The sequence below is a fragment of the Cherax quadricarinatus genome, unplaced genomic scaffold, assembly GCF_038502225.1.
Source record: "Cherax quadricarinatus isolate ZL_2023a unplaced genomic scaffold, ASM3850222v1 Contig172, whole genome shotgun sequence".
NCBI classification, from domain to species: Eukaryota; Metazoa; Arthropoda; class Malacostraca; order Decapoda; family Parastacidae; genus Cherax; species Cherax quadricarinatus.
In genome coordinates, this window is record NW_027195198.1 from 225,867 (window position 1) to 241,324 (window position 15,458).

The 15,458-nt window shown below is 38.9% G+C and overlaps 1 protein-coding gene across 2 annotated transcripts in view; it reads left to right on the plus strand.

Moving 5' to 3' along the window:
- LOC138851242 (endoribonuclease Dicer-like) overlaps window positions 1–15,458 on the plus strand; it is an 81,974-nt gene that overhangs the window by 51,794 nt on the left and 14,722 nt on the right. For both annotated transcript variants that reach the window (XM_070080147.1, XM_070080146.1), the window contains exons 2-3: window positions 3,522–3,679; window positions 6,802–6,945. In XM_070080147.1, coding sequence (XP_069936248.1) covers window positions 3,563–3,679; window positions 6,802–6,945 — 261 coding nt within the window. In that variant the 5' untranslated portion in view covers window positions 3,522–3,562. The remainder of the gene's footprint in view (window positions 1–3,521; window positions 3,680–6,801; window positions 6,946–15,458) is intronic.

The window sequence follows — 15,458 nt, forward strand, 5'->3', positions numbered from 1 at the left end:
TTCGATGAACCCCTGATGGACATCATTGTCAGGGAAACAAACACATACTCTGATTACACCATGGCAAATACAATTCTCTCACCAAAATCACGGCTACACAAGTGGAAGGAGACAACTGTGGCAGAGATGTACCTGTTTTTTGCCACAATAATGCTTATGCCACATGTGTATAAGCACACTGTCACCACATACTGGACAACAGATCGCCTGATTTCAACTCTAGGTTTTAGTGACATTATAGGTGTCAATCATTTCCTGATACTGTTACGTATGTTACACTTTTCAGACAAAACCAGGCCTGACAGAAGCGACAGGTTATATAAGATAAGAAATGTGTTTATGTACCTGAAACAAAAGTGCTGCATGTATTTTTATCCCTTCAGGAAGCTTGTTATTGATGAGTCCTTGATTTTATTCAAAGGAAGACTCTCATTCAAGCAATATATACCAAGCAAGAGGAAACGCTTTGGTATAAAGCTATTTGTACTGTGTGATTGCAGAAGTGGTCTTGTTTTAGATATTATTGTGTACACTGGCAGTAATACTTTGAGAGATACCATGAAGTTATTGGGTATCTCTGGTGATGTGGTTCGAACAATGATGGAACCATATCTTGGTAAGGGGCATATGTTATTTACTGATAACTGGTACACAAGCCCCTTACTCAGTGATTTCTTGCGAGTGAACTTGACAGACGTGTGTGGCACAGTGCGTGGTAATCGCAAACATATGCCAAGGTTCGACGCTGGCACTCGCAGAGGTGAGGTGCAAGCCTTTGCTGCCAATGACATCATGGCATTTCGGTGGCATGACAAACGTGATGTCACATTGTTGACATCAGTTCACAGAAACGAAATGGTACCCAGTGGCAGGGACAACAGAGAGACCAATGAACCCATTCTAAAGCCTGCAGCTGTCATGGACTACAACCTCAATATGCGCTTAGTGGACAAATGTGACATGCAGATTGGGTTTGCAGACTGTGTACGCAAGAGTTATAAGTGGTATATCAAACTTTTTTTCCATCTTGTTGATATCTCTATGCTAAATGCTTATAACATATACAAGTTGAAGAGCAACAAAACACCAAAATATGGTGAATTTAGCCTGTCAGTAATCAGACAAATAATTGCAAAGTACCAAGGAGCAACTCCTGCAATAGACCAGCGCCCACAGACGTCATCTCGTATGAGGCCTGGTGATCACTACCCCATACAACTGCCTCCTACTACTGCCAAGAAAAATGCTCAGAAGAGGTGTTATGTATGTATGCATACCACAAAACGCCCACAAACACGCAGAGACACTCATTTTATGTGTGAGGAGTGTGAAGTGCCCCTCTGCATATACCCATGTTTCAAAGAGTTCCACAAGCTGCAGCAGTTCTAGGAACGTGGTTAGTGACTGTACATATGTATATATATTATGGAACAATAGTGATAAACATTGTTTTGTATTGTTTGTTTGTGTAAACAAAGTGTATACACAAACTAATAGTGATAAAGTTTGTTCTGTTATTGTGTTGTAAATAATGAGTGTATATTTGAACAATGCACCTTATATTGGTCTCACACGCCACATAAGTTACCTGGAAAAGAAAAATATTGAAAAATGCAAGAAACCTTTGAATTAGAGTAAATAAAAGAATACCGGGTGGGCGGCAGTCGCCGCTGTTGCCGTATGCACGTCAATTTCTGCAAACTTTGCAGCTCTATATCTCGGTAAGTACTGATGGCAAAAAAATTTTTTTAGGCTTAAAACACTAGTAAAAATATTCCTAACATTTTCATAAGAAATAATAATTTTTATTTTTTTCGAATATTTGGCGACATAGAATGACAGTTTCAGAGAGGGGCCTGAAACAGTCAAAGGGTTAATTGTATTTCCATTATTTCTTATGGGAAATATTGCTTCGCTTTTCAGTCTTTTCGAATTTAGAGCTAACTCCTGGAACGGATTAAGTTTGATATTTGAAGTTCCACTGTATAGTACATATTGTATGTATTGTTTATTGTAAACAAAATAATGATGAAAATATTAGTGTGGTTGTGTTGAGTACAAATAGGAAGTGCTTCTGTCTCTAAGCAGACAGAGGATCAAGCCTCCATGACTTGTTGCTCTTAATGACCTACATGGGTTTAGTGCTTAACATGAAGTACCATATGGTACCATTGCACTCTATGGTACATTGTACCATATGGTACCATTGCACCCTATGGTACCATTGCACCCTATGGTACCATTGTACCATTGCACCCTATGGTACCATTGTACCATATGGTACTATATGGTACTGTTGTACTCAACACAGCCACACTAATATTTTCATCATTATTTTGTTTACAATAAACTTATAAACAAGTTTTGTAAGCAATATAATGATAAACAAATTAGTGCAATTACTGTGTTGAATACAGTAAGTGTACAATTATACATTATATTGGTCTCACAGGCCACAAAAGTTATTGGAAAAAAAATATTAGAAAAGAAAAGAAAAAAGTAACAAAAGCCTAAAATAAAATAATGAGACTTAACAGAAGTCGCTGATGTTACTGCCACCAAGTCATTGAGGGGCAACTTTATGCCCCTATATCTCATTAACTACTGATCAAATTTTTGTTTTGTTTTATTACCTACAGAAAAATTATTATCTTTAATTCTGTAAGATTTTTTTTTTTTTTCAAAATTCTTGGGCCCTGGTGCACCCTTTAAGATTTGGCCTCTGGATCCTGGAAGGGTTAAGCAGTTAAAATGTGTTTAGTAATCCCAGCATACACTTTAGGGTCACTGTATTCATTGGGGTTTTCTTAACTAATGTTTCATGTACACAGAATGAGTACTAGCTTCTGGCCTAATATTCAAGGGATAGTTACTTAGCAGTCATGGCTTTGGCCTGCTCCTAACTGCAAGCTAACTATTCTCATGCTTTCCCCAGTTATTGGTGGCCACCTACATGGGAAAAATACTGAAATGAGTCTCACAAATGGGTCTGGCACAGATATGTCCACTGTCCATCGGGAGACCTCTGTCTATCTTGCTGGCTGCCAGACTGAGTATTTTGTAGACAGCATGGGCTACTGAGCTTGGAGCTCTTTTGAGCTGGTTTCCCGATTGCTGGTGATGTCAGAAGAGGGACTCTGTCATTAGTGAACCCCCATTTCTTCTCGCTTGTACAAAGATGCTGGTTACTGTTGTATGTCTGATCTCCTTACCTTATATAATAATGTATTAGTGTTTAAGGCTACATCATTAATTCTAATATTATTTACTAACAATTAAAGCCTATCTGAATCATTCTTAAAGCCTAAATTTATCAAATAATATATTATTCTTAAAGTTAACTTGTGTATCTAGAGGTGTGTTAGTGGGCTTTAAGTGCTAGATCTGATTCTTACCATCCCAGTGACTATGATCCTAAAATATTTACTAATGAACCTGGCAGTGGGAATTTTGGGTACTATTAAATTTCCACACTTCACATGTTTTTATCAACTGTACATAATGATTTATTTTTTTTGTAGGGGTCAATGTAGCATTTTTTGCTGAGCCAGCACACACCATCATGGCTGAGGCAGCACACCCCAGGGTGACTACTGAGCCACCACACCCCAGGATGAATGAGCCACCACACCCCAGCAACCCTCATGTCCTCAGCACAGATGATGAATCACTGGAACCAGTAAGTTATGCCATGATATATTTTTGAAACTGTAGTAGTGTACCCTCCAGACCGTCAGGAGATCCTTGCTTGTACCTGCACATTCTTGCTGGCTTTAGGGTGCATTGGAGACATGTAATATGCATAGTTATTAGTCAACTTCCTTCCACTTTAGGTTGAGGTCTCTTTTCCGGGCACTGGAAGGCAGGGCTCAATAAAGCATATGTTGTCAGTGGCCTTATAAACCCCAACAACAACAACAACAACAACAACAACAACAACAACAACAACTGCTATAGTGTATAGTACCATATGCAAATTTTGAAGCAGCTGTAATGTATAGTACTGTACAATGCATCTTATTGAAGCTGCTGTAGTGTATAGTACTGAACAGTGTATATTATTGAAGCTGCTGTACTGTATAGTACTGTACAGTACATGTATATTATTGAAGCTGGTCTAGTATATGTATACAGTAGGGCCCCGCTTTATGGCATTTCATTTTATGGTGTTCTCCTAATATGGAGATTTCAATTTATGACCCAAACTTGCTATATTGCTCCCCCCACCTGACTTTCTAATACAGTCACTGCGTCCTACCTGGTTTGTTTGCATTCTCCGTGAGCTTCATGAGCACTGTCTTTCTCCATTATGTCTGGAAACCTTCCAAAATTTCAAGTGTTTTAAAGTTATTTCATGTTTTATATATCTTTTCTTTCTTTCAACACACCGGCCACATCCCACCGAGGCGGGGTGGCCCAAAAGGAAAAACAAATAACTGATTGCCGGACTTGTGATGGCAGACCTGTACTAGTGAAATAGCTAAGAATTTGGTTGACTGGAATAATGTAATTTGCCTAAAATGGGAATCAAAGTTGGCAGAATCGCCCATGCATAAATATTACTGACGTGTCAAAATTTGCGAGGGCATAATTTCGTCATTTTCCATCAAATTTCATACTTTTTGTTTTATTACCTTCAGAAAAAGATTCTCTACCATCTCATAAGAAAAAATTAAATTATTTTCTGAAAATTCTTGGACCCTGGTGCACACTTTGAAATTTGGCCTCTGGACCCTGAAAGGGTTAAGCCTCTCCACTAAGTGGCACCAGTCACTGGATGAAGCCAGGGTCAGCTGTGTAGTAGCATTGGACATTGCTTGTAGTTTCAACTGAGTATGGCACCAGGGACTGTTGGCAAAATTGCAAGCACTAGGAGTCATCAGTTCTGCACTATGCTTCCTCAGTGATTACCTTCAAGGTAGATCTCTAAGTATAGTTCTGAATGGGACAGAGTCAACAAGACACTATTGGTGCAAGTGTTCCATAGGGAAGTGAGATTTGGCCATTGTTATGGAATATCTACTTTAATGACCTCCTTCATCTCGCCCCAAAATCCCAGACATATACAGATGATTGACATTTACTTATCTAAACGAGGAAGTGGCAATTGCTCTAAGTTATGTCATTTACCAGCTTACAGCTATATCAGCCTCAGAAAAGCAATGGCAGGTCACATTTCCTCCGAGAAAACACATATTTACCTGGACCTGGAGAGAGTTTCGGGGGTCAATGCCCCCGCGGCCCGGTCTGTGACCAGGCCTCCTGGTGGATCAGCGCCTGATCAACCAGGCTGTTGCTGCTGGCTGCACGCAAACCAACGTACGAGCCACAGCCCGGCTGATCAGGAACTGACTTTAGGTGCTTGTCCAGTGCCAGCTTGAAGACTGCCAGGGGTCTGTTGGTAATCCCCCTTATGTGTGCTGGGAGGCAGTTGAACAGTCTCGGGCCCCTGACACTTATTGTATGGTCTCTTAACGTGCTAGTGACACCCCTGCTTTTCATTGGGGGGATGGTGCATCGTCTGCCAAGTCTTTTGCTTTCGTAGTGAGTGATTTTCGTGTGCAAGTTCGGTACTAGTCCCTCTAGGATTTTCCAGGTGTATATAATCATGTATCTCTCCCTGCGTTCCAGGTCTCTATGCTCCATGATGGTAATGCTGGAACAATGGTAATAATGAAGTGCATTGGTATCCAGGGATGAGGTTGATATCCTTGGGTGAAATTTGACTCCGAACTGACCATGAAGAACCATGTTGTAAATCTTGCAAAATGGCCAGGAAGTTTACAGTACTTAGACATAACTCACATCTGCTCAAAAGTAGAGGTTGCAAGATTCTGTGTGAGGTAAAAGTACATTCATATCTTGAGTAATCTCCACTTTCTTGGAATGTCTGCCCTCCATCTCATCTGTGACTTCTTGACTGAATAGAGAACAGAGCAAGATAACTCCTCTCTTGCCTGGACCCAGCCTGGATAGATCTGTCATTTCAGCAGAGCCTTCAACACAGGAGGGATGTGCATGGCCTTACTGTTATGTACAAGGCCAGTAGTCAATGTACCACACTTGGCTCCACTCCAAGGGCAGCAAGAAGTGAGCTTCTGCACAACAAGACGGACAGCAAACAGCAACTACACTGTACCCTTCCTAGAATGACTCGAGTCTGGAACATGTTTGTACAGCGTAATGAGATCTCTGAAATAAAGTCAGTTGACCACATGAAATTGGTGGCCCACAGATGGCTCCAACTTCGTCCTGTTCCCTATTTGTTTAACTCCAAACAATGAAAAGTCTTTCAAATGAGCTATTGTAGGTAACAGCTCTTAGCTTGTAAATAAAGTTAGGAACCTTAAACCTAACCTAGTCAAACCCTGTGATAAAAAAAAGATGCATTCTTGCAGTAGTTTTATCTTTGTATGTGTGGCAGTGGTGTCATCAATACAGCAGACAGAATATATTTTATTGGACCTTTGTCTATGTGTAGTAGTTGATTGATTAAGTATACTATGTCCACTTAATTGAAACCTTCAATATAATTGAGTTTTTGGTAAATTGGACCCATCCCCAGTTAGTCTGTTTTATTGAACTTATAATGTATTGTCTTGTAAAAATTTGTGTAAAATACTATAGAGGTAAGTTAGGTATAAGCTTGCCTGAAATGTTCTGCCAAACTTAAAAGGCTTTCCATGTGAGAGATGTATTGTTCTCCAATGTTTAACAAACCAATTATCATGTGGAATTTGATGGATTGATACCAGCTGCAACTATTTGAATAATATAATGAGGTAATTGTTAATGTTTCAGGCAGGTGGTTGTGAGTTTATTGCCCGATCCTACCAGCTGGAACTGTTTGAACAAGCCAAGAAACAAAACTCCATTCTTGTTCTTGGTACAGGTTCTGGCAAGACCTTCATATCTGTTCTTCTTATCAAGGAACTTGCTGAACAGGTAATATTGATTCCATTGTTATGACAACCTTAATGTTCTGTTATTGTTATGACAACCTTAACCCTTTCAGGGTCCAAGGCCAAAATCTGAAGTCACGCACCAGTGTCCAAGAAATTTTGAAAAAAAAAAAAATGATTTTTTCTTACAGAATTAAAGAGCATATTTTTGTGAAGGTAATAAAACAAAAAAAAATTAGAATCTGATCAGTACTTACCGAGATACAGTGCCAAGAAGTTTGTAGAAAATGATGTGGTGGCGGCAACATCGACGAATTCCACATACGCGTATTATATTATTTTGTTGTTTTAGTTGTTTTTTCTTTTCTTTTCCATTTTTTTTCTATTCCTACTAACATTTGGGGCCTGAGAGACCAATACTGTATATAATTGATATATATATACTCACTGTATTGAACACAATAACCGCACTAAAGTTATTATCATATTATTGTTTACCACTGTTGTTTATTACAATAAACATGCACAAATATTGTATAATACTAATGTTCTATCATATATTTACATATTTACAATCACTGGACATGGTTTTAGAACTGCTGGAGCTTGTGGAACTCCTTGAAACAAGGCACCATGCACAGAGGCACCTTACATTCCTCACACATAAACCGAGTGTCTTTGCGTCTTTGTTGCCGTCGTTTTGTTTGTGCACAGACAATGCATCTCTTCTGAGCAAATTTCTTTTGAGTTGAAGGTAGCTGTATTATGAAATGATCACCTTCTCTTCTCAAACGCTTGGGTATATTGTGATGAATTCGAGGACCATGTTGTATTGCAGGTGTTGTTACCTGGTACTTCATTATGAGTTGTCTGACAACAGACAAACAAAATTCACCATACGGTGGTCTGTTACCAGTCTTTATTTGGTACATATTATATGCATTCAGCATTGAAATGTCCATGAGATGGAAGAAAAGTTTCATGTACCACTTGTAACTCTTACGAACACAGTCAACAAAACCAATCTGCATGTCACACTTGTCAACCAAGCGCATGTTTTGTGTATAATCAATCACTGTCACTGGTTTTCGAATACGTTCATTAGTCACTCGATCAACTTTGCCACTGTCTTGCATTTCATTACGGTGAATGGTTGTCAACAATGTGACATCTCGTTTGTCATGCCACCGTAATGCCATGATGTCATTGGCAGTAAACACCTGCACGTCATCACCACGAACACCTGCGTTGAGCCTGGGCATATGTTTACGATTAGAACGCACTGTGCCACACACATCTGTCTTGTTCACTCGCATGAAATCACTGAGTAATGGGCTTGTGTACCAGTTATCGGTATATAATGTATGGCCCTTACCAAGATAAGGTGCCATCATGTTTCTCACTACGTCACCTGATATACCCAATAACATCTTGGTATCTTTCAATGTTTTACTACCCGTGTATACAACAATATCCAACACCAGGCCACTGTCACAATCACAGAGTACAAACAATTTTATACCAAAGCGGTTCCTCTTGCTCAGTATATACTGCTTGAATGACAGTCTACCTTTGAACAAAATCAAAGACTCGTCAATTACAAGATTCTTGAATGGATAAAAGTATATCCTGAACTTTTGTTTGAGATACAGTAGGGCCCCACTTATACGGCGGGTTAGGTTCCAGGCTACCGCCGTAAAGCGGAAATCGCCGTAAAGTGGAACACCCTTTTTTTCCACTTATAAATGCATACAAACACTAGATAACAAGTTTACACTAACATATATTAAGTTAGCAATAGAACCAGGCATCAAAAAACAATAAAAAGGTACAATACACACATAGTGCACTCATTACTTACCTTAAAATATTTATAGTCTTAATCTAGGGTGAGACAAGTAGTATTTATTGTAAGAAATCAAGTGTGGTATGTATTGTAATAGCCTCACCAGGCCACCCCACCCACACATACTATTCTATGATATTTAAGCATCCCAGAGCGATAAAATGTATATACAGTTCACTCATTACTTACCTTAAAATATTTGTAGTCTTAATGTAGGGTCAGGAGTAAGTAAATGAGATAAAACGAATAAATGAGAGAAAGAATGAGTATATGAGAGGGGGCAGGCGCAGTTATGTAAACAAACCAGGGGAAGGTAAGTTTTGTAAACAAACGAAATGTACACATCTGGTTTGTGTACAAGTTACATTGTGTACAGGTTGTCTCTACATTGATACGGTAGAATTAATAAAGAAGAACACTCCCATTCTCATGTAACATCATTTTGAGAAGAAATGAAGCTCTGAGTGAAGGCAATGGAAATAAGTCACACTGACTTTTTTGGGTTATCCTAGGTTCTCTACACGTATGTTGTTATGTATGATAATCTATGTAACTGTATTTGTGTATACCTGAATAAACTTACTTACATACATACGAAAGGAATAATTTTCTACAGTTACCCCCAGTAACACATTTACTCTTATGTTAGATTAGAGAAAATGTTATTCTTGCCGTCACTTGTACAAGTTATGTGGCTCCCACATCTTATATTTATGTTTATTTATTCTATTGTGGGGTGTATTTATCATCTTTTTATGTTATGTATCGTGTTTATTATATAATTTTGAAAAAAATATCATGGATGGATTAATGAAAATGTGTATATTACCGTAATATACGACATTTAATGAGACTCGGTATTGTTATTATCACCACTTGTGCAAGTCGTCTGCTACGACATCTCACATTTGTTTATTTATTCTACTGTGGGGTGTATTTATCTTATTTATATGTTATGTATCGTGTTTATTATATAATTTTGAAAAAAATATCATGGATGGATTAATGAAAATGTGTATATTACCGTAATATACGACATTTAATGAGACTCGGTATTGTTATTATCACCACTTGTGCAAGTCGTCTGCTACGACATCTCACATTTGTTTATTTATTCTACTGTGGGGTGTATTTATCTTATTTATATGTTATGCATCGTGTTTATTATATAATTTTGAAAAAAATATCATGGATGGATTAATGAAAATGTGTATATTACCGTAATATACGACATTTAATGAGACTCAGTATTGTTATTATCACCACTTGTGGAAGCGTCTGCTACACAGCTCACATTTATGTTTATTTATTCTACTGTGGGGTGTATTTATCTTATTTATATGTTATGCATCGTGTTTATTATATAATTTTGAAAAAAATATCATGGATAGATTAATGAAAATGTGTATATTAACGTAATATACGACATTTAAATGACTCGATGTATGTAAGTTTATTTAGGTACAGGTATACATAAGTATAATTATCAGAGTATATATAAAATATGAAATAACTTTTAAAAACATTTGAAATTTTGGAGTTTCCAGACAAAATGGAGAGACTTAGTGCTTACTGAGCTCATGGAGAATGTAAACAAACAGGGTGGGGCACGGTGACCGTATTAGAAAGTCAGGTGGGGGGAGCCGTATAGTGAGTTTTGGTCATAATTTGAAATGTCCGTATTAGCGGAACGCCGTAAAGCGGAACGCCGTAAAGCGGGGCCCTCCTGTACATGAAAACATTTCTAATCTTGTATAACCTGTCACTTCTGTCAGGCCTGGTTTTGTCAGAGAAGTGCAACATACGTAACAGTAAGATAAACCTGTTCACTGGTATTATTTCACTGAAGGATGGGGTACAAATTAGCCGATCTGTGGACCAGTATGCTTTTATATTATGCTTATAGACGTGAGGCATAAGCATTATTGTTGCAAAAAGCAAATACATTTCTGCAACAGTCGTCTCTTTCCACCTGTGTAGTCTTGACTGTGGTGATAAGATCGTATTTGCCATGGTGTACTGAAAATACTTATTACTTTCCCTGACAATAATTTCCATCAATGGCTGGTCAAAGAATAATTCAAAGAATTCCAGTTCATTGGCCGTGGTTCCAAGGGGACAGGTAGGTAGAATTCCACTTTGAGAGTCATCAAAGTGGTGAGGGCTGGGAACAAAATTGGGATTTTGCTGCCAATCCCAGATACGGTTTGCTGGTGGATACTGGACATCATAGGCTGGTTGTACGGGTGGTTGTGGCGGGCTGGTGGGTGACGCTCCGCTTTGTCCTTGAACTGACGAGTCAGCAGCGTGGGTCCCCGCGTGGCACAGCGAGTCACGCATGGCGGTGCCACTACCACCACCAGCCCCACTAACACCATCCACTGATGTCTGTGGCCCATCCATGCCAAGTGTAGCCACATCATCCTCACTATCACTACCTAAAACGGGTGTAGGGCCACGGGATGTACTCCGGGATGTACTCCGGGATGTACTCCGGGATGTACTCCGTCCCCTGGGCACAGCATAGGGTACACTACCCGAGCGCATGCGGCGGCGAACATACCGACGCTTCACTGGTGAATATGTTTCCTCACTATCACTACTCGAATGATCGTCGAGCGCAATAAAATCACAATCCACGTCAGAATCATCGTCATTACTGAAGTCAGAGGCCTGGCCACGGGAAAATATTAGTTTTCTCTTACGTTTAGGAACACCCGACCGCGAGTCACGAGTGCCCACACCAGAGGTAGAAGGTCGAGGATCGTCGGGGTTTTCTGCACTATTATCGATATCCTGGTCATTATTTTCGGTCACTAACTTATCAAAGCCGTAGAATTCATCTTCATTTCCACTTCCATCAGTGTCAGAACTATCAGACAGGAAGAGGAGAGTCCCAATTTTCCGGGGAGTGAGAGCTGACTTGCAACGAGGCATGGTGAACAAGGGTGACTGAGCCGGCGTTCCCACAATGCTATGCAGGCGCCTAGATTTTTTGTTTATGGCGCACACCCACGGCGCAGACCCATTCTCTCATATGTAGGCCTATGAGCGCTTTCGCGCTAAATTTGATGGCGCTAGAATTTTGGCGTAGATCTATGGTTTGGACACTCACCGACCAGCCGTAGATCTACGGGACGGACCCTGAAAGGGTTAAGGGACCGACAAGCATAATTATTATTTTTTTTATTTTGGTCCAATTTCAATGGAATTTTTACTCTGAATTAAGCAGCATTTGAAACCTAGACACTGTGTTTTTAGTGACTTTTTTCCTTACAGTTAGAAAAAATAAATAGTGCCCTATTTTAAGGGGGGAAAACTATCCGTCCACTACAAAATTGGTAAGACTTACAATGTTCTAGTTGACATCAGATGAAAGATAACAAGTTAGGTAATCTTTAGGTTAGGTTAGGTTAGGAACTGGATATTTTCCCCTGAGACAACAATATATAGAGTCAATTCCTCTACATAGGATATTAAGCAGGAATATTCCAACAATTCTAGCGGGAGATTTTAATGCTCATCACCCTGCCCTCTTCAACTGTGGAGCTGGTATTCCACTGGGTGACTTAAAAGGAAAACAACTCTTTAATATCATGACAGCTAGAAACTTGTCATTTCAAGGCCCATTCTTTAAATCGTACATTGGACCTCATCCAGGGACACCAGATATAGTACTGACAAACAGAGAGAGACTGTGACATCTTTCACTGTCGTATATCTCCTGGTGGAAATGTAGGATCTGACCATATCCCTGTTATAATACAACTACAAACTTCTCCATTTAGAATACCTGTACCTCCTAAACCCAATCTTAACACCCTAGGATTTGACCCCTTCAGGGCATTTCTGGGTGACGATGAAATTGTGTCATTGGAAAATCTACCTTCCACTTCAATTGATGATGCAATCAGGTCCCTGCATAATGGAATAATTGAAGCTACTAATGCAACTTGTCAATTAGCTTCCACAAAGATTTACCAACAATATAAACCTACTAGGGAAATTAGAGACAATTTAAGAAATTATCAAGCAGAATGTTGAAGGCATCTTCAAACGCGACAACCACCAGCAGCTACACTGCACCGATTAAGGCAAGAATTAATTAACATGATTAGTCATCACAAACGGGACTTATGGAAAGTGCTAGTTCTTCAAGCTAATCAGTACAAACGTGAACCAGCAAAATTTTGGAGTAAGATCCGACAACTTTTAGGGGCAAAGCACAAGGCTCCTAACTACCTAGTTCATACCTTCACTGATGAGGATGATGAAGATGTTGAAATTAAACTTGACGATCCACAGGACCAGGCTAATTTGATGGGTGATGTATGGGAGAAAATTCTCTCCCACAATAACAGTCGTCAATTTAACAATAATCATTATCAGTTGGTAAATGAATGGAGAGATGAGAACTTGGATGATCTACAACCACTACCTTCCATTGATACTTCAACTCTTGAAGATACCCACCCGCTTACTAGACCTATTACATTACTAGAGATGAGTCAGGTTATTGGAAGAATGCGCAATAGAGCCCCTGGCCCCTCTGGAATAACAATGAAACAAATAAAGTTCCTCCCCAGAAATTGTAAACAGTCTTTGGTAAATATCTTTAATGCCATCTTGGCCTCAGGACATTTTCCAGTGGTTTTTAAGACTGCTAGGATGATCTTTTTAGGTAAGCCCAATAAAGACATTCACCAACCTGGGAACTATAGACCTATATCTCTACTTGAAGTCACTGGAAAAGTTCTTGAGAAGGTCATTTCCAACAGATTGAACTACTATATGGAGATTAATCACTTTTTTACTGAAAAACAATTTGGCTTTAGAACACATAGAGGTACCAATCATGCAATAAATGTTATTTTCGATACTGTAGCAAGTCTAGAGCATCAGGGGAATCTTGCCTTAATTGCCACCAGAGATGTTCATAAAGCTTTTGATAGCTTATGGCATGATGGCCTTATATACAAACTCATTGACCTACCAGACCATAACTGGACTTTTCTCAGAGTAATATATAATTTCTTAACTCAAAGAAAAATCATTCCCACCTTTCATGGCAGGTCGGCAGAGCCTTTTATACCGACAGCTGGTGTCCCACAAGGTTCTTGTCTCAGTCCACTTCTGTTCAACATTTATGTGAATGACCTTCCTCAACCAGAGTTTAATGATACAATTGTGACACAGTTTGCAGATGATGTTATTCATGTCGTCTCATCAACTCCGGTAACAGGAAAATACAAGTATGAGAGAGTCATAGAAAAAATGAATATTGAACTTCGTCGAACATCTAATTGGGAGAAGAAATGGAGAATTACGACTAATCCTGACAAGGTCCTTGTTAGCACGATAGGATGTTTTGCATCAACAATTGAAGATAAAGGGGGTATCTCCATCAGAGGTACACCATTAGAAACCCTAACAAGATTTTGGGATATGAAATAGACAGGCTGCTCCACTCAACATCTCATGTAACTAAAAAGATCAACATAGCCAAAGCCGGTCTCTTTCGATTCAATCAAGCCCCTCAACATGTCAAAAAACATCTGTATAAAATGATAATAAGACTAATACTCGAATACCCTTGTGTCCCAATGTCATTAACAACAAAGACCAACATGCTACGGCTACAAAGGGTCCAGAATAGAGCTCTTCGCTTCATTACCGATACCAGGAGGAGAGACAGAGTTAAAATGGCAGATTTACACATACAACAAGATATTACTGCCATAAATGTACGCCTCGACACTCTAAAAAAGAAACAACTCTATTCAATGCAAGAACTATACATGCCAGATAGAGAACATCCTATACAAGTGGTAAATACCATGGATTATATAATCAATACTCCTCCTCACAGGACTCAAAGAATGACTCTCCCACAGAGGGTCCGTCGTTTTATACATAAAGATGATTACCATCGACCCATGATATTGAGCAACCTCCCTGATGAAGAAGATTGGGTAGCACCAGAACCCTTCTATGTATACTAAGAAAATCATCGCCCCCAATTTGGGAGACATCTTATATAACAATCTAATGTAAAAATTATGCTACTTACCATGGCTGGACACCACCTGTAAGAAGCCATTGTCGCGTAATTCCATAAACTGGCCAGAAAATTATTGCCTTCATTGTCGCATAAATATCCGTTGTGCAATCGCAAAAAAAAAAAAAAAGCAATTGCAACTTGTATAATTACTACCAATTCAAAGTCATGTACTTATATATATGTTATATCTATGTGACTCTGATGGGTTAATATTATACCCCTTAAAGAATATCTTATCATTTCACATACACTTTTTAAATTACACCAAAGTGGTTGGGCCACTTACCTTTTATATCCTACCTCTCTCCCCCCTCCCACCCTTTTCCAATATTTCCATCCTTACCCATCCTTCTTCCTTACCCATCTTACCAAAGCTCTGGTCATCATCATCAGAAGAAGGTAATCTAATTACACAGATGTTTGAGTGAAATGTCAATAGATTGCATTATGCAAAATGTTGAAATATGTGTTTTTTTTTAAGGACTTTTTTTGGGAGAAAAAATTCAATGAAAACAAATTGGTTAAATATATCACAAACTTTCTATGCTAATTCAATAGAACAATCATTCCTCAATAACGTGTAAAAAAATCATGATGCTCCTATAAATACTCTTCGCATGAGAGGGAAAATAATGTCAAAACTTATTTC